This window comes from Musca domestica, unplaced genomic scaffold, assembly GCF_030504385.1.
Source record: "Musca domestica strain aabys unplaced genomic scaffold, Musca_domestica.polishedcontigs.V.1.1 1, whole genome shotgun sequence".
NCBI classification, from domain to species: Eukaryota; Metazoa; Arthropoda; class Insecta; order Diptera; family Muscidae; genus Musca; species Musca domestica.
In genome coordinates, this window is record NW_026712114.1 from 39,027,751 (window position 1) to 39,055,489 (window position 27,739).

General features: G+C 35.7%; 1 protein-coding gene and 1 long non-coding RNA gene across 2 annotated transcripts in view; one reads left to right on the forward strand and one right to left on the reverse strand.

The window, feature by feature from the left end:
* The window catches only part of LOC131802414 (uncharacterized), an 83,894-nt gene extending 57,138 nt beyond the window's left edge, over positions 1 to 26,756 (reverse strand). The window contains exon 1 of the mRNA XM_059122618.1: positions 26,617 to 26,756. Within this exon, the coding sequence (XP_058978601.1) occupies positions 26,617 to 26,626 (10 nt within the window). The 5' untranslated portion in view covers positions 26,627 to 26,756. The remainder of the gene's footprint in view (positions 1 to 26,616) is intronic.
* Positions 26,697 to 27,181, forward strand: LOC131802422 (uncharacterized). Its single transcript, XR_009342173.1, has 2 exons — positions 26,697 to 26,837; positions 26,912 to 27,181. It is a non-coding gene; the product is annotated as an uncharacterized LOC131802422 (long non-coding RNA).
* The last annotated feature ends 558 nt before the right edge of the window (positions 27,182 to 27,739 follow it).

Below are 27,739 nucleotides of genomic sequence, written 5' to 3' on the forward strand. Positions count from 1 at the left end.
TTTGCTCCAACCGTTAACGTTTGTTGTTACAAGTGCATGCGTGCCTTTATAAAATTATCTGAGAGACATTCAGGGGACAGCAAATTGTTGTCTTTAAATAGAACAGTTTATTGTTATAAAAATGCGTTCTTTAAGATTTGGGGTGGAATATAAGTGTTTCGTGTGCCTTAATCCGAGATTTCTTACTTTTCACATTGAAATATAAAACTGTACTTGTTTTGCATTATAAGATTTGCTTTATGAAATCAAACAGACAACCGATTTGGTCCAAACTTGGCATGTCGTAATATTATTGTCAAGCGTAGATGGAGTTCGGAGATGGGCAACATCGCAGATGAAGATGTCGAACCACTTCTTGTGGTACCTCCCCCACAACGGGTCAACATTTTGAATAATTATATGTCTCATAAAATGCGAAATAATCACCAAAACTTCAAATTTCATGTATCCCAATATTTTTAATAACGCTAGTTCCGGTGTGAAAAAAATACAGATGTCAGTCTACCCCTTTTGGTACCACTCCGAAGAAAAGTTCACGGTTTGCAATACTTATATCTATCATAATGTGCGAAACATGTTGCCAATTCTTTTCAAACTTGGTACATCTACACATTTTTCTCAATCAAAAATCTGATGTGAATATGAAGTTTATAGGCTAACTCCTTCTTGTACCCCCCACAAAATGTAAGAATTATGATAAACAATTATTCTCATGTCTGTTTTTATACCCTACAACACTATGTGTCGGGGGTATTATACGCTTGATTGGACCAAAAATTATGTAACATCTCGAAGTAATGGTTTCCGACATAGGAAACTAAACATGGATCTTCCAATCTCGCCGAGCTGAATCGATCTAGCTATGTATGTCCGTCCTTCTGTCCATGTTAATTTGAAATTGAAAATGGGTGTGGGGTTAGGGTCAGAATAGAACCCTAATATTTGTGGAGATGATCGCACAATATTTGGGGGTTGAAATGAACCAAAAACCTTGAAATGGACCTGGTTTTGCAGTTGCTCTATAGGCAACAATTATGAAACAATAGATGCGGTTGGTTTTCTATAGGTTCCTAATGGCGTTCACCACAATTTTTAATCAACTCTTAGCATAAAAGTATATTTTTCAACAATGGCTTTATTGACGATACTTTTCCTAGATTCGGGGGAATTTCCTAATGGTGGGGGTGCAAAAGTTCGTCTCCGCCATACTTAACTGGCCATAGGCCTTCTTGATTAATTTTTTATCTACTTCGGTTCTATTCAGTGATAGGTGGCGTTCAACTTCGACTCACTGCGTTAGCACAAAACAGGACAGAATTTAAACCAAGAGTTCATACTGAATATCAAGAGTCCATGAATAACCTCTGTTCACTCTACGGAAAATAGCTGAGTCCGACAGGAAATTGACAATGTGTCTACCCAAAATCATATTTACTAATGTGTGGGTTGGCAATATCTTCCCTGAAGTTGTCAAGGACATCGACTATATTTACCAAGTATTTCGATTGCTCGTTTTCACAGCACTTTTCATTAATGCCCTGTAAAGGTTTGCCCTGTCGAATATCATGTGGTGGGGATTTCTTGCTCCAGAGAAGACAGTGTCCCATAGATGGCCCTCAAACACAAATCACAGACCAATATTCTCCTTAGTTTTGTCAATTACCGAAGGGGATATGTTGGCCCTAGAATGTGACTTATGGGTCACGGTTTGGCCTTCTCAGTCTCAGATTCACGATTTCACACTCTGTTAACAGCTGATGTTAACGTTAAGGTATGCCGATCTTCGAGTTCGGCCGCTGTGGATATCGGCCTAAAATCAAGATATCTTTTAGGCATCTGTTGTAAATCTTCACAAATCTTTATACTTAAATCCTTTCCTTTATAGTGGTAGGATCCTTCTAAATTTATCTACGCTATATGGGGAATTAGGAACCTCTTGACCAGTTCTACTTCTTCACTGCAACAAAGCATTCCCAGACATTTTATTGCTTATCATCAGCAGTATACCACTTGATCTTTCCTGCAGTCTGGGTTCACTTCTTTTTAACGTTATTGGGACGGCAGTTACAACCAGATCTTCTACAGGGGACTTCTGTCTATAGAAAACTTCTTGAATATATTCTCTCTTTAGGGTCCTCTTAAATGACTTTTGTCTATTGAGGTGTTCTTAGGACTTTTTTTAAGGTATTTGGCTCATGGAACCCCTTTTATAGATCTTCGGTGAATAGAAGAGTTTTGACGGTCTTCGGTTTACATAAGGGATCATCTGCTCTGAAAAGGCCTCTTGTCTAGAGTAGGTCATCGGAAGTCTTTTTTTTAAAAGTCTTTAATGTATGTAGCAATTGTTAAAGGTCGTCGGTGTATAAAAGAGAAAGTCTTACAGATATGAGAAAACATCTTAGAAATTTTCGATGTGAAGAATTTTGAAGGTCTTTTGGTATTTTTAAGAGGTCTTTTGTCTAGAAGAGAGTTATAAATGCATTATGCCTAGAGAAAGGGTTTGGGTTATAGACCGGCATTTATAAGAGGTCTCCTGCACAGAGAATTTATCTTAAAGGACTTCTAGTTTTGAAAGGGTTATCGGTTTATAAAGGTCTTGGTTGCATCTAGGACCTTCTATAGTTTTCGGACAATAGAAGTCCTTTTAAAGGTCTTCAATCTATAGAGACCTTTTTAAGGGTTCCAGTCCATATAAATCTTTTTAAAGGTGTTCTTTTTATAGAAGGCATTTTTAAAATCTTCGTCTATAAAATAATTTTAAGGCCTTTAATCTGTAAGAAGCCTTCTAAAAGTCTTAGTTACTGACTCTGTTTCGTTCCACTACACGTTTAAACAACCTTACACGTGTACAGGTCAATACACTGTTCATAGAGTTATACTAGCTTTTAACTAATCTATGCATCTTAATTAAATTTTTGGATTTTAAATTCCTCGTGTAATTTTGAATATGACAAATGTTTTTGGAATTATAATTTTGGTCTTCGATTTTTCGTATTGGAGTTATTGAAAACGATAAAAAAATCAATAAACAAAATCACCTGCAACATTAAACACCGACAGTCTGATGCCATACTTCCGGATGGAACCAACAAGAAACAAGTAAACAACATATTTAACATGTGTACAAACGTACATACATACATGTGAACAACATATGTATGTATGTAAATATTTTATAAGGTAAGGTCATTTGGCCTCGGAGTTCAACACATGCGAGTGGTGGCAGCATTTTTCCCTTGTGTCAAATGCTAATGGCTTGGAAGGGTTAATGAAAATAAACTCTCCAAAAAGAATTGAAAGAAGAAAAATCTATCATAATGAATGAATTGAAAATGTTTGAAATGATTGTCAAATAAAAGAAATGTTTACAGCAGAGGAAGTTGAGGAAAAATGTTTGAAGTTTTAATGTTGTTATTAATTGGCATGTTCAACACATGTTGGAACATTACTATGTGGTACGAGGTTTTATAGATTGTGTAGCTCAAAGAGGTCTTAATCATTGTAATATTAGTCCCTGGTCTACAGACTGACTCACTTACAATTTTAGCTTAAAGAATACTGTAGGTGGCATAAAGAATTAAAATCACAAGATTTTTTCAAAGTTTTGCAAGGAGAAATAAAATCACTAACTTCTCAAAAACATTCAATTCTAATAAAATTTACCAAAATTCTTAATTATTTATTAAACACTACAAAACTATGTTTTAATTGGTTTAAAAACTATGTAACATCTCGAAATATTGGTCCCCAACATAGGAATCTTCCTATGTACAGGGTGAGATGAAAAAAACAGCAACCAACTTCAGGCTGCTGTCATTTCTAAGCCACTCATCCGACAGCTGTTAAAATTATTCCAGTGGCAACTCATTATTGTTTACAAGCGTACAAAATAATTTTGGTGAGAGTTTTCCAGAAAAAAAGTTATTCGTGATGGAATTCAAGCGTGATAGTGTGATTTCTTTATATTTGGCTGGAAACGACAAGTGGCTGTCGTTAGAGCACTCCAGCATTTAAATGTGAATATTTTTTTTTTTTTGGGTCTCGTACCATCACTCGTTACCGTGATGCTGGTAGCGTAGCCCGACGTCAAGGAAGTTGACGGAAGAAAACAGAAACATCAGCAGAAATGTTTCGAAAAGTAAAGAAGCGTCTTGGTCGAAACCCGCGAGTAGTGGCCGAAAAATGGGTCATGAGCTTAACATATCGCAATATTCCATTTGGCAAAAATTGAAAAATGAGCTCGGGGTAAAGCCATAGAAATTCCAAAAAGTGGACGGACTCACACCGCAACAAAAAGAAAATAGACTCAAAATAGCTTAAGAGTTGCTTCGCTTGGCCAAAAGTGGTGAACTGCCGAATTTGGTTTTCTCCGATGGGAAAACATTCGTTGTCCAGGAGTTTGTAAACAAACAAAATGATCATGTTTACTTGCCAAAGAGGTCAACTGAAAATGTGCACCTTTGGTTGGCCACCAGAACTCAATTGCCGCCCATGGTGATTGTCGCACTCCGCTCGTATTATTGTAAAATTCGATAAATAATAATAATTCAATAAAATTTAAAAGAAAATGTAAAAATTATTTGACTTTGTTGCAGTTTTTTATCTCACCCTGTATAGACCAACCGATGCGAAATTTAGCATGAGGCTAGAGTTTTGGGCTCTGCAGAATCCTAACATTTTATTTGGACAAAATTTAGCAGGTAAAAGTGTTAAACAGCATAAAGTGTTAAGGACAGGGCAGAAGTCTAGCATTTTGAAAAATTGTTTTAGTAAATTTTATTTTGAATACAAATCAGCATGATAGAGATGTGTAACTATAGGGCAAATGCCCCGATCAAAAATCAAAGGTAGCATTTGTGCTAGACTCTATGGCATTATTTAAAAAAAACGCCTAAAATGGGTTTGGGCCTAAGGAGGTTTTCTCACATATTGTAGTGTTGTAGGGTATCATATGGTCGGCCACACGCGTGGCTATATTCTTTGGTTACTTGTTTTTAATTTTCACATGTTGCAATATTGACCTCAAATCTCTATTCCTACAATCAATACCTAAGTACAATAAAAAAAATTAAAATACTTTCCCTTGGTCCATTACAAAACTATTTCAATTGAATAAAAGTCCATAAAATACTATTTAAAAAGTAGTAAAAACAAAAGAAAACGTTTCTAAACCCAAAATCCATTAAAATCACCGGGAGTTTATTAAGGACTGTCAATTTTTATGGTGTTTCTAACACATTAGCGTAACGCGGCAGGAGTTCAATCACAAAGACTCAATCGGAAACAGAACTATTTGTTGGTCATAAAACAAAATTTTAATGACTTCTTAAGATTTCACATTTAATTTCTCAGATTTCAAGAACTAAATTCCACGAAAAACTGGCCACACTATGACAAAATAGTGTGATGAAAATCCATTAGACCGGAACAATTTGGATTTTTGTGTGGCTCTATGTGTGTGTGTGGTTAAATAAAATTAGCATTTAATTAAAAAAAAAATCCTTTAATGGTTCCAAAACATTAATGGTCTTCTTTGCCACATGGAATGTGGTGCGTGTTAATGCCATTGGTGTTATTGGAAACGGAAATGCCGATATAATATACTTAGAGTTGATTATTTTTCGGAAAATATCAGAAACCAATTTTCTCGTGTGCAACGTGCTAAAAACTTCAATGAAATGTTGTAATAACATTACTCAGCTATACAGGGTGAGATGAAAAAAGTTCAACCAAATTTAGACTGCTGTCATTTCTAAGCCACTCATCCGACATCGGTTAAAATTGTTCCAGTGACAGCTCATTATATTATTTACAAGCGTACAAAAATTTTTCGGTGAGAATTTTCCAGAAAAAAAGTTATTCGTGATGTAGTTCAAGCGTGATAGTGTGATTTCTTTATATTTGGCTGGAAAACCACAAATGGCTATCGTTAGAGCACTCCAGCATTTAAATGTGAATAAATCTTTGGTGTTTCGCACCATCGCTCGTTACCGTGATACTGGTAGCATAGCCCGACGTCAAGGAAGTAGACGGAAGAAAACAGCAATATCAGCAGAAATGGTTCGAAAAGTAAAGAAGCGACTTGATCTAAACCCGAGTCGCAGTGGCCGAAATTTGGCTCGTGAGCTGAACATATCGCAATATTCCATTCGGAAAATATTGAAAAATGTGCTCGGGGTAAAGACATTGAAATACAAAAAGTGCAAGAACTTACACCGCAACAAAAAGAAAATAGACTCACAAGAGCTCAAGAGTTGCCTCCCTTGGCCGAAAGTGGTCAACTGCCGAATTTGGTTGTCTCCGATGAGAAAACATTCGTTGTCCAGCAGTTTGTAAACAAACAAAATGATCGTGTTTACTTGCCAAAGAGGTCATCTGAAAATGTGCACCTTCGGTTGGCCACTAGAACTCAAGCACCGTCCATGGTGATGGTGTGAGCCGCCATACGCCATCAACCGAAAATACTCTGGAGGGTGTTTTAAAGCCTTGGGCATGCAAATATCTTGGCCGCAGACCTTGGACATTCCAACAGGACTCAGCACCATCACACTCCGCACGCGCCACCCAAAAATGGTTACAAAATGAGGTTCCTCGTTTCATTTCCAGCGCACAATATCCACCAAAATACCCGGATACCAATCCATTTTACTATTGTGTCTGGAGTATTTTGAAAAGCAAGATTGGCACTAAAAAATACAAAGTGTCAACCAAGCGCAGAACCAAAATACCGCAGAACAACAATCGGGCAGCGTTTGACGGTTTCATTGGCTTTTGAAGGCCATAATTCGTGCCAAATGTGAACAATTCGAACAAATCTAAACTTATTCTAAAATTTGATGCTATTGCCGACAATTTTGCTTTCAATCAATAAAATTTAAGAAAAAAATTTAAAAATTATGGAGTTCGACTTTGTTGCAGTTTTTTATCTCACCCTGCATGTGCACAGAGATTCCAATAATAATATGTATATAGAGGCTGCATTGCGATGAAGAACACATCATAAAGGATATCCCTCATTTTCCTATGGCAAATCTCCGGCACTCAATGTCCCTAAACAAAAGGGACAATTCAACAGATTATTATCTCGATAATAAAATTTGTCTACAGTTAACTTCACGCCCACAAACGGTTAAGGTGTGAATAGAATGCGTTTAACTACCTGAGTGCTCTTTGTTAGAGCTACACACACACTAATCTATTATCCTCAACAACAACTTCCGATTCTATGATGCCGAAGATATTTAATCACAATTTCTTTTCATATCTTTATCTAAGAGAAAGATTGTGATAAAATTGATTTTTGTTAAGAACATGATTTTTATGGTCATCAATTGTCAGATTCCTAGATAAATTCAGCACCGTCTCTGAGGCTACTTCCGTTTTGAGAATGAGTTTGTTATTGGAAAGTAGTTACTTTTTGTCATCAATTATTCAGTACACACTTGTCCTCGAGATTAGGTGCAAGTGTGTCCTTTTTCTGTCGATGATATTATCGCAAGGATATCATTAGCACGTTTTCCACTTGTTACTTTTTATGTGGAATTTATGTGTGTTGATATTATCTGTGGATATTTATGGAATTTTTTATGGTCGAACCATCACACCTTCAAAAAGTACTTTTTGTTTTCTTCATTTTAAAGGCGTTGAATAATAGTTTAATATGTTGACAGATTTTGTGGAAATGTACTTCTTAAGAATTTTCGAGAGGATTTAAAAAATTTGTATTCGTGGATTTGTAAAAATATTTTCTCGAGGACTATGAATATTGAGGACTGATATAAAATAATGAGTTGTATATAAGAGAATTACCAAACATGCACAAAATGCACTCCGAAATGCTCTACAGTCTTTTATTGAAAATTTGTTAAAACATACAGAACCCGCAAAATCCTATTCCACAAAATCTTTAAGAACCTTGAAACACATTTACAAAATACTTGAGAATCAATTTTCAAAAAGCTGTATGATAAATAATTTGTAAAAAAAATAAAAATTAATATAATAATTTAAAATATTTAAATATCGAACAGTGTTGGCCTATTTGTTCTGGATACCGTAGTATTTTGTTGTTGCAAAATAGTTAGTCGTAATCCCATTATTGTTGTTATTATGAAAACAATGTTTGTTTATTAGTGGAGAAAGGTGGCTTTTTTGATTATAGAGTCGATGTCGATAAATTTATTTTTTAAATCTAGGATAGTCCTTGATAAACCATTAAATCATACAAAATCTCCAAACGCATAGTATTTGATAAATTATTTAAAAATCCACATTCATAGAATATTTAAAAATATTTTAAAACCACAATCATACAGGGTAAGATAAAAAAACTGCAGACTGCTGTCATTTCCAAACCACTCGTCCGATAGCTGTTAAAATAATTATATGATATTGCTTACAAGCGTACAAAAGCATTTTAGTGAGAATTTTCTAGAAAAAAGTTATTCGTGATGGAATTCAAGCGTGATAGTGTGATTTCTTTATATTTGGCTGGAAAACCACAAGTGGCTATCGTTAGAGCACTCCAACATTTAAATGTGAATAAATCGTTTGTGTCTCGTACCATCGCTCTTTACCGTGATACTGGTAGCGTTACCCGACGTCAAGGAAGTGGACATAAGAAAAAAGTCAACATCAGCAGAAATGGTTCGAAAGGAAAGATCGAAAACCGCGTCGCAGTGGCCGAAAAATGGCCTGTAGCTGAACAAATCGCAAATATTCCATTCAGCAAATATTGAAAAATGAGCTCGGGGTAAAGCCATCGAAATTCCAAAAAGTGCAAGAACTTACACCACCGAAAGAAAATAGACTCAAAAGAGCTAAAGAGTTGCTTCGCTTGGCCAAAAGTGGTGAACTGCCGAATTTGGTTTTCTCCGATGAGAAAAGATTCGTTTTCCAGCAGTTTGTAAACAAACAAAATGATCGTGTTTACTTGCCAAAGAGGTCAGCTGAAAATGTGCACATTCGCGTGGCCACCAGAAATCACGCGGCGGCCATGGTCGTTCTCCGCTCGTATTAATCGACCGTGGCATCAGAAGAAATGCCGAATATTATCGTGAAAATATACTAGAGACTGTATTAAAGTCTTGGACAAAACATTTTGGCCGCAGACCTTAGACATTCCAACAGGACTCAGCACCATCGCACTCAGCATGTGCCACCCAAGAATGGTTACAAAATGAGGTTCCTCGCTTCATTTCCAGCGCACAATGGCCACCAAAAATCTCCGGATACCAAACCGTTGGACTATTGTGTCTGGAGTATTTTGGAAAGCAAGGTTGGCACTAAAAAATACCAGAGTGTCGACTACCTCAAACAAGCGCTTCGCCGGGAATGGGCCAAAATACCGCAAAGCAACATTCGGGCAGCGTGTGACGGTTTCATTGGCCGTTTGAAGGACATAATTCGTGCCAAACTAAACTTATTCTAAAATTTTATGCTAATTCCGGCATTTTTTACTTTCAATAAATAAAATTAAAAAAAAAAGTAAAAATTATGACGTTTGATTTTGTTGCAGTTTTTTATCACACCCTGTAGGTCAAAAACATATTTCAAAAATTAAATTAAAATAAAATCAATTATGAACCAAGATTGAGGCTTTGAAAATCCAAAAAAAAAATTATAATGCGACCATCCGATGTTTAAAAATTTCCCAAATGTAACAGCTATTTAATATTACGTTCATTGGAAAAAAATTAATTCTAAAAATTGTAACTTCCAAGACTTCAAATAATTTTTAAGAACTCCACACTAATAGCTGCAAAGCCCGCTATAATCGACTCCAGTATCTTTAATATGTGAACCAATTGAACCAAAAAATGACATACTGTACGGGAATCATAGTTTTATCTCTACTTCTCATAGCATAGAACTCATTACTTTGTACCATTTGTTTTAGTTTTATAATTTACGGTACATCCCTTATAGCTCAGTGACGTAGGCACTGGCACAAACCTATCCCACTCCACGTGTCAATTAACCACATCAATTAAATTTAAATTTGAGAAAAACAGTCATTCAAGTGCCCCATTTCAATCAAAATAATTTCATTATTAACAATTATTGTGGGCTTTAAGAGTTTATCATCCGGTCATGCACCACTCCTTCCTTCCTTCTTTTCATACAGATTGTGCGGGAGGGTAAAGCATTCATATTTTTAGCTCATAATTAATTTATGAAAAGTATTCTTCTTCATATCAATGATAGCGTAAAACTTTTAATTATACACCTCATATTCGGCTGTGGAATAAATGCTTCAAAATTTGATGCATGCAACGAACGACGACGCATGCTGTTGCGCTGATGAGAGCGCGCTTGCTTGCAGTGAGCAGATACAGCAACAAAATAACCAAAATTAAATTAAGACAACAAACAAAGTTCCCATTGATTCTTACTGTTCCTTTGTGGCTGGAAGACGGGCTGGCTGGCTGACTGACTGACTGGTCGTTCGTTCGTTCATCTTTTCATAATTGTTGATCAAATTTCGTGAAACTTAACGACGCGTGTTCTCAATGTTTTCTTCCCGAATGTGGGGTTATTTTTCTGTAATTCTGTAATATGTTTCTTTTGGAGAAGGGAGTGGGCTGTTATTGATGTAAATTAGAAACTTTTCTAAAATGTTGTAATCATAGACTTTTTGTGGGTGATCCCATGTCTAGGAAACCAAATCAATCTTATGCATTTCCAATTTGTTTTTCGCTTATGATTGACAGCTGTAAGGAGATTTTTGAATGAAAAATTATCGACATGAGTGATTTAGTGGTGGTTATGACCATTTTCTGCATATTCACAGCTGTGGGTTAACTTTGGAAATTTGTGACCCATTACGAGCTGCGTGTTTTGATTATTTTATGCTAAATCAAATATCGGGAGTTTAAACAAAATATTAGTTTTGAATTCTGAAACACTTATAAGTGTAATTATATCATCTTTAAGGCATGGTAGATTTATAGCTAATATAGATTTATTTGGTTTGTTGGATATGGAGGGTATATTAAGTTTGTCCTTCCATTTAGACCCCACAATGTATATATATATTCTGGATCAGCATAAAAATCTATGTCGATTTAGCGATGTCCGCCATCCGAACGAAATAAAGTAAGTTTATAAAATGTTATATAGGTCCACGTTGTGATATAGCCGCCATATAACTGTAACCACAGATTTAAGGGATTGGTCATAACTTTAACCCAAATTTGATGCAAATTGTCAGCATATATTGACATTATGTAAGAAAAATCCTCGTGTAGAACTGTCAATAATTTCAAAGTTTTGAAAACTTTGCAATTTTATTTTCCTAATGGTTACTACATCCTATGACAGAAAATTGCTCAAACAGGTATACGTCTTCTTATAGTATTTTTTAAATTTCGTATTTGTGTAAAGAGTTGCTTCGGCCGAAAGTGGCGAACTGCCGAATATGGTTTTCTCCGATGAGAAAAAATTCGTTATCCGACATCAAGGAAGTGGACGCAAGAAAACAGCAACATCAGCAGAAATGGTTCAAAAATAAAGAATTGTCGCAGTGGCCGAAAAATGGCTCGTGAGCTGAGCATATCGCAATATTCAATTCCGTAAATATTGAAAAGTGAGCTCGGGGTAAAGCCATAGAAATTCCAAAAAAGTGCGAGAACTTACACCGCAACAGAAAGAAAATAGACTCAAAAGAGCTAAAGAGTTGCTTCGCTTGGCCGAAAATGGCGAACTGCCAAATTTGGTTTTCTCTGATGAGAAAAAATTCCTTATCCAGCAGTTTGTAAACAAACAAAATGATCGTGTTTACTTGCAAAAGAGGTCAGCTGAAAATGTGCTCCTTCGGTTGGCCATTTTCATTTAATAAAATTTAAACAAAAGTATAAAAATTATGGCGTTTGACTTTGTTGCAGTTTTTTTTATCTCACCCTGTATAAGATTTGTTTTAAACATTTGTGGGTAAAGTATCAGAAGTAACGAACCGGTTTTTCTGTTTTTTTTTTTTCGATGAGGGATATGTTTGTCATTTGAGTGAGTGTATAAAAATACTCATAAGTCTCAACTGCTTTTCCCCTAAAATTTCGATTATATGAAGGCTATAGTTAGAGTGAATATTTTTTAAGGGCTAATCTACAAACAATAAACCCGCAAAGTTAATTTTAATTTGGAGATAGGAATCCAAATACCAAAAATTAGGTATTTGTATACCTAAAGTGGAACTACATTTTGTTGTTGCGTGGAGTTTGACTAGCAATTAAGAAACCGAAATGTTAAATTACAGCAGCTTAGGTTGGAGGTTTGGTCAGAAGCTTCAAAATAAAGAAAATCAGGAGATTATATGGGTGCTTAACGTGGACTAATATATTCTATTTTCAAATACTCCTGGGAATAATATCAAAGTTCTATCTTTGATAGTGAATTTCCATATATGGGGCTTCTATGACTTTTTTGAGTTGTTGCAAAAATAATAAACCTTTTTATATTATTTTCCAAAGACAGCGCATTTTAAAAGCAACAACGAAATCTAAAATATCTTTGTTCACAATTGCAACTGTATGGTAGCGATGTCTGCCTCCCGTTCTACTATACACCTAGTTTTTTTTTTTTTTAATTTCTCCCAAGGGAACATATTTTGGTACGAGCTCACAATCCACATCTGTTGAACAGATTTCACAGCAAAGCACGAAATCGGAATGCTGAAAACAACACCTCGTTTTTTATCTCTCCCGGGCATGGCTACAACTCTAATGATGATGATCATCATCATTATGAAAATGTTTAAAATAACAAATGTTAATTATTTTCATTTGAAAATCGACCCTTATTTGGTGTGGCATGGAAGTGTACGGGTTAACGGTTGCCACTCTATTTTCATTACAAAATTTCACACTTTAAAAATGTGTGTTGGGTGGATTAAAAAGAATCTTCCCTGCGATTCATTGATCCTCTAGTAAAAACTAAATCCCTTTACTTCGTTATTTTTTTGACGAAAGAACATGCCGTGTTTTAAAGCACATCGAATGAATAGTGTGTGTGGGATTGTCCCCATATTATCCACATCTCACGTCTACAAAATATATGCATGGTTTTTAATTTCCATCTCCCCCATCCCCCCATCCCCCCATCATCCTCATCATTGTTTTTTAACAATGAATGGAAAAATGTGAGATATTGCCGTTTTTTTAAAGCACGAGCGCATGTGCATTGTTGTAATTTTCCTAAGGAGGAAGGGGAAGAGAACACCACCAACGAACAAACGACACGACAACACCAGCAGTTGTTCATTTAGAAGATGCTTTACAACAACTGCTTTATTTTTTTAGTAATGAGGTGCATCTTTTTGTCAGATGCGTTCCTTGTGCATGTGTTTTTTTTTTTTTTTCTTTTTTTTCACTGGAAAGAAAAAGTAGCTAAAAATAGTTGCCGATTCGTTTGCATGCCGGCTGATCCACACATCTATACCTTGAAATGAATAGAAACGCCAAAGTAAAACTGACAACAATTTTGTTTTGCTGTCAGCTATGTTAACACTACAGGTTGTGATGTTGTTAGATGTCAATGGCATATCATCATAAATCCCTTTGGGAACTAGTTTTTCCTCTTTGTGTATTTTTAGGGGGAGTTGTACAGGTTTTTCCTAGGCATATGTTATTATAGGGAATTTGAAATGAAATATTCTCCATAGCTTTTTAATGTGAACGTACTAAATCTTATTGTTTCCAATATCAATTTGTTTCCGCATAATTGAAATGTCTGGTGTTATAATGACAACGATCATGGTGGTTGGGTGACAGGAAGAGAATGTCTACTTGAAGATATTCTTTAACAAATGCTTCAAATAACAAATCGAAGAAATGATATTTCAAAATTGACGTTTTTAAATTTAATTAGAGTTTTCTAAAAATAAGAAAGAATTTGTCATAGATTGTCTTTTTCAATGTCAGATATATCTCCGAACTGAACTATTGTTGTCATTTTATTAAATTTGTAATCAATAATTGCCTTAATATTAAGATATCTTGGAAAATAAAACTACATAATTCGAAAAATGGCTTGCTTTTAACAAAATAAGTAATTTTTGGCACTTATGTAATGAAAAGATTTCAAGAATGAACCCTTTGAGCCTTGAGAAGCGGAGGCCTTCTGGCCTTCTGTGTGCAGACCTCCCATTGATCTTCCATGAGGAGAAATCCTTTTTCTGGTATTTTATGAGACAATATTTTTCCATAGAAAACCTTTTTCGAGAACTTTTTGTCTTCTATAAGAAGTCCTTTTAATCTTTTCTAAGAAGACATTCTCATCTTCTCTGATAAAACGTTTAGTCTTCTGAGAGAAGACCTTTTGGTCTTCTAAGAAAATACCTTTTGGTCTTCCGTGAGAAGACCTTCTGGTCGTCTATGAGAAGACCTTCTGGTCCTCTATGAGAAGACCCTCTTGTGCTCTATGAGAAGACCTTCTGGTCCTCTATGAGAAGACCTTCTGGTCCTCTATGAGAAGACCTTCTGGTCCTCTATGAGAAGACCTTCTGGTCCTCTATGAGAAGACCTTCTGGTCCTCTATGAGAAGACCTTCTGGTCCTCTATGAGAATACCTTCTGGTTCTCTATGAGAAGACCTTCTGGTCCTCTATGAGAAGACCTTCTGGCCCTCTATGAGAAGACCTTCTGGTCCTCTATAAGAAGACCTTCTGGTCTTCTACGTGAGGACCGTTTCGTCTTCTGTGATAAGACCTTTTGGTATTCTGTGGGAGACCTGTTGGTATTCTGTGGGAGACCTGCTGGTCTTCTATGAGAGATTCTGGTCTTCCTGAGAGGACCTTCTTGTCTTTCATGAGAAGACCTTCTGGTCTTCTATGAGAGGACCTTCTGGTCTTCTATGAGAAGACCTTCTAGTCTTCTACGAGAAGACATTCTGGTCTTCTATGAGAAGACCTTCTTGTCTTTAAGAGAAGACCTTCTGGTCTTCTATGAGAATACTCTCTCGTCTTCTATGGGAAGACCTTCTCGTCTTCTGTTAGAAAACCTTCCAGTCTTCTATAAGAAAACCTTCCCGTCTTCTACAAGAAGAGCTCCAGTCTTCACCAAGAAGACCTTCCCGTCTTCTACGAGAATATCTTTTGGTCTTCACCGAGCAGACCAGTCCAGTCTTCTATAAGAAAACCTTCCCGTCTTCTACAAGAAGAGCTCCAGTCTTCACCGAGAAGACCTTCCCGTCTTCTACGAGAATATCTTTTGGTCTTCACCGAGCAGACCTTCCCGTCTTCTGGAAAAAAATCTTCTCGTCTTCACCGAGAAGACCTGCCAGTCTTTTATAAGAAGACCATCCTGTTTTATATGAGAAGACTTTCCCGTCTTCTATGAAAAGACCTTTTTAGGTGGATATTCTGGTACCAAATACTAAAGGAATGCATTTTTATTCTTTCATCTGATAGTTCCACTGCATATTTTTTTAACAGGTTATCCTTTCACCCAACTTAAGTTGACACTGTAGGTTTAAGTCGATTAAAGAAAATTCCAATATTGTAGCGCCCCTTCTCCGATAGCACCAAAACAAAATAAATCAAAATGAAGGCATTACATTAAAGGCGAAGCAAACGTACTGTTTCTAAAAGCCAATTACAACCTCATTACCAACCAATTACCATTTTCAATACCCATTTATTCTCTTTTGTTTCAGCCATTTACAAGTGGGTCAACAATAAACTCTCAATCAAAGTCTTTTTTGTTTTTGTAGCACAATTTTCACAAAAGTGCTGCATCTAAATTTACATTTGAATAGAGGACAACTAAAATGGATAAACACGAAAGCCACGCATACAACTAGACACAAAAATGAAATTATCACAGTCCGTGCAAAAAAACAAAAACCAAAACGATCCTCCATATTTCAATGCGTTAATTGTTATGCAATTAATTAAAACCCCATTCACAACTTGTGCGTGTTTTTTGCAGTAATTTTCAGTACAGACAAGACCAGCAGCAGCAGATGTTTGACGGGATAGACTATGTGACTCTACTGTTGCTGCAAGAAGGGAGCGTTTTGAAGAGAATCTAAATTGTTATTGAAATCATGTGAATATCACGCACATGTTTATGATCACAGACAACACACAGACATATTGTACAAATGTACATACATGGCTGAACATGTGCCATAATTAGCAAGGAATTTATGTAAAAAGTAAATTGCAAAAAAAAAAATGGAGACTCAATTGTATAAATCACCTCTGCATTTATGAAATTTCTTAGAATATAAAATGATTGAAACTCTAACAAGTGCATGGTGATAGTTCGGAGAAAAAAATTTTTTTTCACATTTTATGAATGAAATATTATTAGAATGATTCGTGATGTCGACTGAGTGATATACCATCACCTGTAGTGCATTGAGTCATATCGAATAGACAGAGTTGGCAATCGATTGAACTGAAGTAGAGAATACTGAATATAGAATCGTATGTGTGTCGCATTTAGGATTTTTCGCTAGAAAGTACAGCATATTCGAACAAAATCGATGTAATTTATCCAGTTCAAAACATTCCGAAATTTATATTATCAAATCTTCTTATTTGTATATCTGTTGCAAATATCTGTATATATTGACTGATATTAAAATCTCTTTTCTAGAGCGTGTAAGAATTTTCTATCTTTAACATTTTTGCAAACATTTAGAGCTCCAACAGTGGAATTTTTGGTCAGTTCTTTTAAAATTAAAAATATGCTTAAAACCCTCGCAATAACTAAGAACAGGGGTGCATATATAGGGTGAGATGAAAAAATGCAACCAACTTCAGACTGCTGTCATTTCTAAGCCACTCGCCGGACAGCTGTTGAAATTATTTCAGTGACAGCTAATTATATTGTTAACAAGCGTACAAAAGCATTTTGGTGGGAATTTTCCAGAAAAAAAGTTGATCGTGATGGAATTCAAGCGTATTTAAATGTGAATAAATCTTTTGTGTCTCGTAACATCACTCGTTAATGTGACACTGGTAGCGTAGCCCGACGTCAAGTAAGTGGACGGAAAAAGACAGCAACATCAGCAGAAATGGTTCGAAAAATAAAGAAGCGTCTTGATCGAAACCCCCGACGCAGTATCCGAAAAATGGCTCGTGAACTGAACATATCGCAATATTCCATTCGGAAAATATTGAAAAATGAGCTCGGGGTAAAGCCGTTGAAATTCCAAAAAGTGCAAGAACTTACACCGCAACAGATAGAAAATAGACTCAAAAGAGTTAAAGAGTTGCTTCGCTTGGCCAAAAGTGGTGAACTGCTGAATTTGGTTTTCTCCGATGAGAAAACATTCGTTGTCCAGCAGTTTGTAAACAAACAAAAGGATCGTATTTATTTGCCAAAGAGGTCAGCTGAAAATATGCCCCTTCGGTTGGCCACCAGAACACAAGCGCCGGCGATGGTGATGGTGTGGGCCGTCATAACAGCCGATGGTCGCTCTCCGCTCGTATGAATCGACCGAGTATTATCGCGAAAATATTCGGGAGGGTGTTTTAAAGCCTTGGGCATGCAAACATTTTGGCTTCAGACCTTGGACATCCCAACAGGACTCAGCACCATCGCACTCAGCACCCAAGAATGGTTACAAAATGAGGTACCTCGTTTCATTTCCAGCGCACAATGGCCACCAAAATCTCCAGAAACCAATCCGTTGGACTTTTGGTCTGGAGTATTTTGAAAAGCAAGGTTGGCTCTAAAAAATACCAAAATGTCGATCACATCAAGCAAGAGCTTCTCCGGGAATGGGTCGAAATACCGCAGAGCAACATTCGGGCATCGTGTGACGGTTTCATTAACCGTTTGAAGGACATAATTCATGCCAAAGGTGACCGATTCGAACAAATCTGAACTTATTCTAAAACTTGATGCTATTTCCAACATTTTTTGCTTTCATTTAAAGAATTTAAAAAAAAAATTAAAAATTATGGCGTTTGACTTAGTTGCAGGTTTTTTTATCTCACCCTGTATATATACTCAATTGGAGAACGGCTTTAACTATTGAATTTGTTTTTAATATTTATAAATTTTGGGTTTATAGAAAAAGTTAGGAATTTTAATGTATTCTGAGACGTATAGTATAATTTCGTAGCAAATAATTTTTAGGAATCTTTGAAATTACTTCAATCTCGTGCAAATGGAGTTTTTAAACAGAACCAAAAAACACCTTTGATCGCTCACATGACCACTAAAATTGTCCACCAAAAATATTCTCGTAATGTTATAAGATGCAAAGATTCTAAGGAATATTCTGAATTACTACAATCCCTTTAAATTGAGTATTTGCAATTTTTTTAAATCCTCACTCGCTTGAGGTTTGAAATTTTCCAACAAAAAATCCTCGTATTGTTATAAAGTGCAAAGATTTCATAAAATTTTATTTTTTTCATTATTTTAGGTTACTTTGCGATTTAAACTTCCAAAATGCCTCTCTTTTTAACTCAACTTTTGTATTTTGTAGATCTTTGATAAATTTTCGTCAAATTCGAACGGATTTACAAAATCAATATACCTCCCGGTATCATATTGCAAAGGCCAAAAAGGTTCTATGAATTCATTGTTATTAATGGAGTTGTGACTGTTCTCTCATGTTCAATTTTCAAGCGACGCCCTAGACACACAACAACAAGTGCACTGATATTAATTCAACACATCAATGTCTTCGTTACCGCAGACCCAGCGTAACATTACACTAAACTCTTCATTTGACAGAGCACAATCTGTTGGGATATACCCACAGTGCCAACCCATACTAACCTTAAAAACCACACAACAAGTGGACATGGACATTGATGTCTTCATTTTGTTCCAACACTCTCCAAATATGCCTATTCTAAGACAGCTACACTTCTCACGAGAACATTGGCAATTTCCCAGAACGTTAAACAATTTATCATCCATCAAATGGAGATCCCTAAGAACCCTGCCAGACCACTTGAAGTGTGTGTGTGCTCTTCTCTATGCCGCAAATTCCAAAACTGTACACAAAAACAATTAGTGCAAATGGGCCTATAATGATCCTAGCCCAATGTTAGACGCATGTGTGTGTCCATATACATGATTAACATGGCATAGTAGCTAATATGGGGAGGTTGCCATACCTCCCCCTACATTTCTGTGTTTGGTGCCTGATTTCACTGTGGGAATTGTAAAATTTGAAATATTCCTCTTCATCATTATTTGAGATGGAAAAGTGCGAAATTTTCCTAAAACTATTTTCGGATTTGCTTCCATTTTTTTTTTTTTTTGGTTTGAATCTGTAAAATATTCTTAACATGTAAATATTTATGGAGATTGGTGTTTGTTGTCTTCTGGACTATGTTATTTTCCCATCTTTAGAGAGTATTGTGACTGCAGCTAATGGAGCATGCAATTTATTGTGGTCGTCATTTACCCACGTTCAAATTTATGGGAAAGCGCCACCAACACGACCAGCATCATTGTCATCATCATTAGCCCGCCATGCTCACCATTGTTGCTGCGCTCCACTAGAAATGTGTATCACAGAAACAACATCGGCTGCATAGATGAAAACTCACTCACACACACACAAATGAAAAAAGAAAATCAAGTAAATTTTGAAATGATGCCAGAAGTTTGTGATAATGCGCGACAAAGGAATGCTGTGATTTGAATTACTGCTAATAGAGAAAGTATAAATCATGGCGTTTTGCTTCGTAAACGAATGATCAGAAATGAAGTGGCCTGTTCGGTTTATCCATATGAGGGACACTTTCTTTGTCTATGCGAATGTTAATTCAAATAGAAGATAGACAGATAAGTATTTGCGTAGCTGTGTGCTCACATGAATTCAATACATAGCTAACTAACCGACACACTGACTGACTCAGCTGTGTGAGCTTCGTTAAAGGTCATTCATCAATTTGTTATACTTTATTTAGCCAATATCTACGTTAGATGCGTTTTATGTTCGGGGGTGGAGATTATCCAAGATTTATCCTACACAAAATGCAAACGGTCTGTCAATCCAATACTATCTAATGTTGGAATAAAAATGGCATTTGTTTCGGTTCCGTTAAAATGCTGGAAGGTACTTTTGTGTGTTTAGGAAACAGAAATGGTGGTCAATTCAAAGTATCTGGGACCTTTCTCTTTATGATAATATATAAATGTAGTGACTATAAAATATAGATTCATGACCAGTTGTTTTTTTTTAACTGACGACAGCCCTTAAAATTACTGGCACGCGTGCGTAATGGCGTTTTGAATGTTTACATCGCAAAGTAAAATAAATAGAAGGGGCATCCACAATCGTTCTTGAAACTTTCATAACAATTTTCCTTCACATACACTGTCTTTGCCAATCTTACTGATAATAGTATGAGAACTTATTTCGTCGACAATCGAATATCAACCAAGTTAGCAAAGGGATCCGCATTAATAAAATTATTAAAAGCCCCTAACAAGTCCTAATATTCCGCAAAATTATTTTTCATGAAATTCTACTATACAGGGTGAATTAAAAAAAACTGTAACAAAATCAAACACCACAATTTTTACATTTTTTTTTAATTTTATCGAATGCAAGCAAATAATGTAGGAAATAGCATCCAATTTTAGAATATATTTAGATTCGTTCGAATTGGTCACCTTTGGTACAAATTATGGCCTTCAAACGGCCGTCACACGCTGCCCGAATGTTGCTCTGCGGTATGCGGAGATGGTCCACACTTTGGTGTATTTAGTGCCTACCTTGCTTTCCAAATACTCCAGACACAATAGTCCAACGGATGGGTATCCGGAAATATTGGTGGCAATTGTGCGCTGGATATAAAGCCCTCATTTTGTAACCATTCTTGGGTGGCGCGTGCTGAGTGTGATGGTGCTGATGGTCCTGTTGGAACGTCCAAGGTCTGCTGCCAAAATGTTTGCCTGCTCAAGGCTTTAATACAACCTCCAGAATATTTTCGCGATAATATTCGGCATTTATTCTGATGCCATGGTCGATAAATACGAGCGGAGAGCGACCATCGGCTGTTATGGCGGTCCACACGATCACCATGGCCGGCGCTTGAGTTTTGGTGGCCAACCGAAGGTGCACATTTTTAGCGGACCTCTTTGGCAAAATGATTTTTGTTTGTTCTTCATTTTGTTTGTTTACAAACTGCTGGGCAACGAATGTTTTCTCATCGGAGAAAACCAAATTCGGCAGTTCACCACTTTCGGCCAAGCGAAGCAACTTTTTAGCTCTTTTGAATCTATTTTCTTTCAGTTGCTGTGTAAGTTCTTGCACTTTTTGGAATTTTAATGGCCTGAAGGAAATATTGCGATATGTTCAGATCACGATCGATTTTTTCATAAGTTCTTGCACTTTTTGGAATTTTAATGGCCTGAATGAAATATTGCGATATGTTTAGATCACGATCCATTTTTCGGCCACTGCGACGCGGACTTCGATCAAGTCGCTTCTTTACTTTTCGAACCATTTCTGCTGATGTTACTGTTTTCTTCCGTCTACTTCCTTGACGTCGGACTACACTACCAGTATAACGGCAACGAGCGATGGTACGAGACACAAAAGATTTATTCACATTTAAATGCTGGAGTGCTCTAACGATAGCCACTTGTGGTTTTCCAGCCAAATATAAAGAAATCACACTATGACGCTTGAATTCCATCACGAATAACTTTTTCATGGAAAATTCTCACCAAAATGCTTTTGTACGCTTGTAAACAATATAATGAGCTGCATCTGGAATAATTTTTGCAGCTGTTGGACGAGTGGCCTAGAAATGGCAGCAGTCTGAAGTTGGTTGCAGTTTTTTTCTTTTTCTCTTGCTGACAGATGTTTACGCGATTTTAACCATTTCTGGAAAGAGGATTGAGGCGCTAGCTCGGCAAGATAGAAAGATCCGCATATAGTTTCCTATGTCGGGGACCAATTTTTCGAAGTGTTTTTTGGCCCAATCAAACTTATCATATCCGAACACATAGTGTTGCAGGGTATAAAAATGGCAAAATGTAACATGTTATTTCGAGAGCCTTGCCCTCATTTTCTTTTCTTATCAGAGCTTCTAGACAACTTCATCAAAACATGAGGCTAAATCATTAAAACACGTAATATCGAGGTTTACCATACGGGGGGTAAACATAAAGTTGGACCTATAAATTCAGTATTCTGTTGGAAGAATATATAATTTTAAGACAGGGCCATACGAATCTAATAATAATTTGTGTAAATGGGAAACGGTCTTCTTATAGAAGATGTGGTACATGTATGGGGACTATGCGATATCATGTACATTACCTGACTACATACAGCTCTGAGCAAAATGTTTGATTCCTATCACACGCTAGCGTAGTTATTATATATAATATTGACATTATTATATTGACAAACGCTTTATATCCTCTATACTGTATATTGTGTAGGAAATTAAAATATTCTTGACAAGCAGAAAAATTATAAACATTACTTTACCCATCAACAGAATTTTTAAGCCCGATTGATCATACTTAAGCATTTCGGGTTTTAGGTGTCCTTGTCTTATTACTGTAAATTAAAATCTCATTTTGCAGTTGAGGGAAAATAAAATATGTTCACAGCTACGACTTATCATAAGGAGAAAGGATTATCCATTTAAAAGGCAGTGGTTTTGCATTACCTTGTAATGCATTATTCGACACATGTGCATCATTAATTTAGCTTACTTGATTAAAAATTTTGAGAGTTGAAAAAAAAAAATAATCTGAACCTATATTTAATATGCAATATGTTGGCAAATTTTGCGTGTTCAAAATCGAATAAATGTACAAATGTGTGTATTAAAATAATTTTAAAATCATCTAAACTTTAATGAAATTTTAAATGCTTTGTGACCTCTAAAACAATCATGCATATGTTATCATATCTGTAATCCCCTTTGATATCATTATTGTAATACACATGTTCAATTGCATGTAAATCATTAAAATTATGTTCACATACAACGCAGTAGTATCTGACATCTGGTTACTGACCCCAAATGCTGTGGCTGCTACTACTACTACTGCAGCTACCCCAACACATCGATGTGTTGTTATCTTTGAAGTTTTTGTTTACATTCATCTAATATTAAATCATAAACAAATCAAATAAAAGATTATCATCGAATGCAACGCATATGACATCTATGGATGAATGTTGATTGCAGCACATTAGATGGGGTCGGTTAAACTAAGTAAATAACAATGTATAATTTATTGATACTCCTTTTTTTATTTTGGTCACTCTTAGACAGTTTAATATATTTAGTTTAAGACCCATATTAATATTCACAAAAGAATAGTCGTGATGATATCTTTATATGATTATTCTTGAGTATTTTTTCACATTTTTGTTCTTTAACAAACGCTAATATTTATGCTGCAATCTGTTGTTAAAATTGAACATGACATTTAAATACAAAGCAATAAGCAGCCATAAATGAAGACATGAATGAATTTATCTTCATTTAATTGCTAAATTTCCCATAATTACGCTTAAATGTCGTAATATGAATAAGACAAAAGAAATGTGGATTCAAAAGTTTTGCAATTCAGTTATGTATATTAAATCACAATTCAACAATAATACACATACCTACGAGAAAAATGGAATGGGTATGCTTAGTTTTCATTTATTTTGGTATATCAAAATTTTTAATAGAAATTTTTGTCTGCACTTAAATATCAGTGCTTCATGAAAAAATTTAAATTTAGATTTTTTGTGAAAACTTAAATCGATTAGAACTCATAGAGAAAGGATAAAAAAATGTATGGTACTATGGTCATTATTAAGTACGTGTTTCGAGTGTTTAAAATTTAACATCGAATGGAACCAACATATGTTTGCTATATCTTCATCTTAATCGATTTCGACTAAAATAGTTATGTTTTATACTGTCTTTTAACAAATGTCATTGTTATAGAGTGCATGTTGTGACTTTGAGAAGACTTAATGAAAAACGGATGAAGCATAAATGTCGAAGCTCCTTAAAGTAATTTCCAACAAAATTGTCATATTTACTTCTCTGCATATGAAATAAACCATCTAATTTGGGCTGATATTACAAATTTGATGCACAATAAATGTGAATTCGGATGTGGAAGCTATATCCGTCTCTGAACCGAACCCGACAAGTTTTGGCAAGAGTACTTCTAAGCTGGTTTCCAAATTTTGTAAGTAAAATCATAGTTATGGACGGCATAAATTAAACATATGTATCAGAGCTATAGCAAAATATAAAATATACGCCGACTTTCTTCAAATCCGACAAAACATTTATTCTATGCTAAATTAGTTTGTACGATCCAAAATTTATTACAATTTGTACTGATTTTACACATTTGGTGCACAATAAACGTGAAATCAAATGAAGACTATGATTCTTTGGAGATCATCCAAAAGGATCTAGGGGTGTATCTTGTTTCCATCTCCAAGGTATAAATACATTCACAAATATATTCTGTGGTGTGGGGTTTCAAAACGTATTTAAATTTGAGTAAGAAATTCTCTCTAAGAACTGAATTCACTTTTTCGAAGTTTTTAAATATTTATTCGGGGTTTCGAACAAAAAAAATGGTCCATTCACACCTGAACTAATCCTTATCTAAATATCAGATGTGATAGGTTTAACTAGATCAGAATTTCCGCTCAATATGACATTTTTAATTATTAAATACCCTGCCGCATGTCTAGTGGGATATACAGTGTGAGAAGAAAATACTGCAACCAACTTCATTTCTAAGCCACTCGTCCGACAACAGTTAAAATTATTTCAGTGAGAGCTCATGATATTGTTTACAAGCGTACAAAAGCATTTTGGTGAGAATTTTCCAGAAACAACGTTATTCGTGATGGAATTGAAGGGTGATTTCTTTATTTTTGGCTGGAAAACCACAAGCGCCTATCGTTAGAGCACTCCAGCATTTAAATGTAAGTAAATCTTTTGTGTCTCGTACCATCGCTCGTTACCGTGATACTGAAAGCGTAGTCCGAAGATATCGCAATATTACATTCTGCAAATATTGAAAAATGAGCTCGAGGGTGAAGCAATTGAAATTCCAAAAAATGCAAGAACTTACACCGAATCAGAAAGAAAATAGACTCAAAAGAGCTGAAGAGTTGTTTCGCTTGGCCGAAAGTGGTGTACTGCCGAATTTGGTTTTCTCCGATGAGAAAACATTCGTTGTCCAGCAGTTTGTAAAGAAACAAGCGTGATAGTGTGATCGTCAACTCAAGCGCCGGCCATGGTGATGGCCGCCATAACAGCCGATGGTCGCTCTCCGCTCGTATTATTCGACCGTGGTATCTGAATAAATGCCGAATATTATCGCGAAAATATTCTGGAGGGTGTATTAAAGCCTTGGGCACGCAATCATTTTGGCCGCAGACCCTGGACATTCCAACAGGACTCAGTGCCATCGCACTCAGCACGCGCCACCCAAAAATGGTTACAAAATGAGATTCCTCGCTTTCCAGTGCACAATGGCCATCAAAATCTCCGGATACCAATCCGTTGGACTATTGTGTCTGTAGTATTTTGGAAAGCAAGGTTGGCACTAAAAAATTCCAAAGTGTCGATCACCTCAAGCAAGCGCTTCGCCGGGAGTGGGCCAAAATACCGCAGAGCAACATTCGGGCAGCGTGCGACGGTTTCATTGGCCGTTTGAAGGCCATAATTCGTGCCAAAGGTGACCAATTCAAATAAATCTAAACTTATTCTAAAATTTGATGCTATTTCCGACATATTTTGTTTCATTCCATTAGATTAAAATAAAAATAATGGCGTTTGACTTTGTTGCAGTTTTTTATCTCACCATGTATATTTAAAAAAGATTTTAGATTTAAAGACTAGAGCCCCGACTTGCGTCGTTTCGAGTTGCGTCGCTTTTCAAGAACCAGAAAATTCGATTAGCGTCGTTGCAATTTCAAGTTGCGTCGGTCCGAGCTACATTGTGGATTACTATTTTTTTGCATTTGCAGTGCCTGATTTAGCATCTTTTCTGTCGGTTAGCATTTTTACAACTTCTGGCAACACTGATCATCAGCTGTACGTTATCAAATTTTCAAATTGCGTGAAATAAGGAGAATTCCCTTTTCTTTGTCATGCTAATTAATTTATTGTTTGGTTATTTCTTTTTAATTATTATAAACATTTTTTTAAGTAAATGGAATAAATAAAAATGTATTCATACTTGTTTTTTTTAAGTAAAAAATACAACATTTTTTGCTTTGTTTTGAATATTTTCCCCAGTAAATTAAATTTCAGTACATTTTGCATATGTATAGAAAAAGGTGATTCGATTTGCGTCGTTTTGAATTGCGTCGCGATTCTCCGGTCCTCAATAACGACGGAAGTCTGGGCTCTAGTGTATTTTAAAAGTCGTAAAGACTTACGCCGTTTTCACAAACTTGAAAAGAATATATATTTTTAGAATCCATCTGGCGCCCTATAAAACTTTGGTTTAAAATTAAAGGCATCACCTGGTTTTTCCAATTTCGATGGTAATTTTCAATACATCATAGTTTCAAAATTAAACATACAATTTTATTCAAAACAAAAACCAGTAAATTCTTAAAAATTTTAAAACTTTTTATAGTAAATAATAAAAATACGCATGTAAATAAAAATTACTACAATTGCACTTACCCACAGACATTTTAAACGGATTTCTTATTTTATTTAATTACAATCGATACTGGCCAATGGTGGGGCGTGAGCTTCCTTAAAACGATCAATAACAACAGCGGCGGCAGCAGCAGCAGCACTACCTCTTCGGAAAAGTGATTGTCCACAAAGCAAATTTGAAGTTCAATTGGTGAAGGTACCGTTCGCAGTCGTCGAGGTAGTAGTGATTGTAAATAATCGCGGTATATTCGAACAAACACTCTGAACACCATAAAAATAATAATAACAATAATATTTTTTTTTATTATTTTGGCAGTGGCTACTTGTTGTGTGGCAATATGGGTGGCGGCGGCGACTACCAACAACAATAACTTTTAATTTTTGGTTTTTTTCTCTCTTCTTTTTCGTTTTGTTTTTTGTTGTTTTTTTTTTTCTCCCCAAAACCGTATTTGTATATCCGGCGGAAACGTTATGTTTGCGACTTCAGGTTGCTGCGATCGATGCCTTTATTCAAATGCTATTGAATTTTGGTAGAACGTGTGTGCGCCTGTGAGTGATGGTGTAGTTTTGATTTTAAAATAAATTTTATTAAAAAAATAAAACTTGTGTTTTATTTTACAATCGCGTGCACTTGCAAGGCACATTAAACGATCATTGACCTGCAAAGAAAAATAAAAACAAATGTTTAAATTTAATAAAGAAAACATGCATAATTTTTTCTGTTCTGCAATTCGCATGGTGCGAAGAAAATAAATGAGGTATCAAAAAATAATATAAAATCAAAACAACAACAAAACAATAATAATAACAACAAGTTGTAATTAAATATTCTAAGTACAAAAGTAGGAACAACAACACGATGGACATGTAATTGCACACAGCTGACATAAAATATTGCAAAGACAGTGGCAGGTTTAATTGTCAGGCTTATTAGCAAGCAGATACCCTGTCTGCTGCGGAAAATCCAGGAGGCTTATTCGTGACACCAAAACTGGGTGGAGTTGTTCAGTAGTGTTGGCCCCAAAGACGCAAAACAAATCAATATCACTGAGCCCATCAACGTTGAAGACATTGAACTGTGATCAACGTTTGATGGGACATTGAAATGTCTTGGGATCCTGAAAATGTCGGAGGTGGACAAATT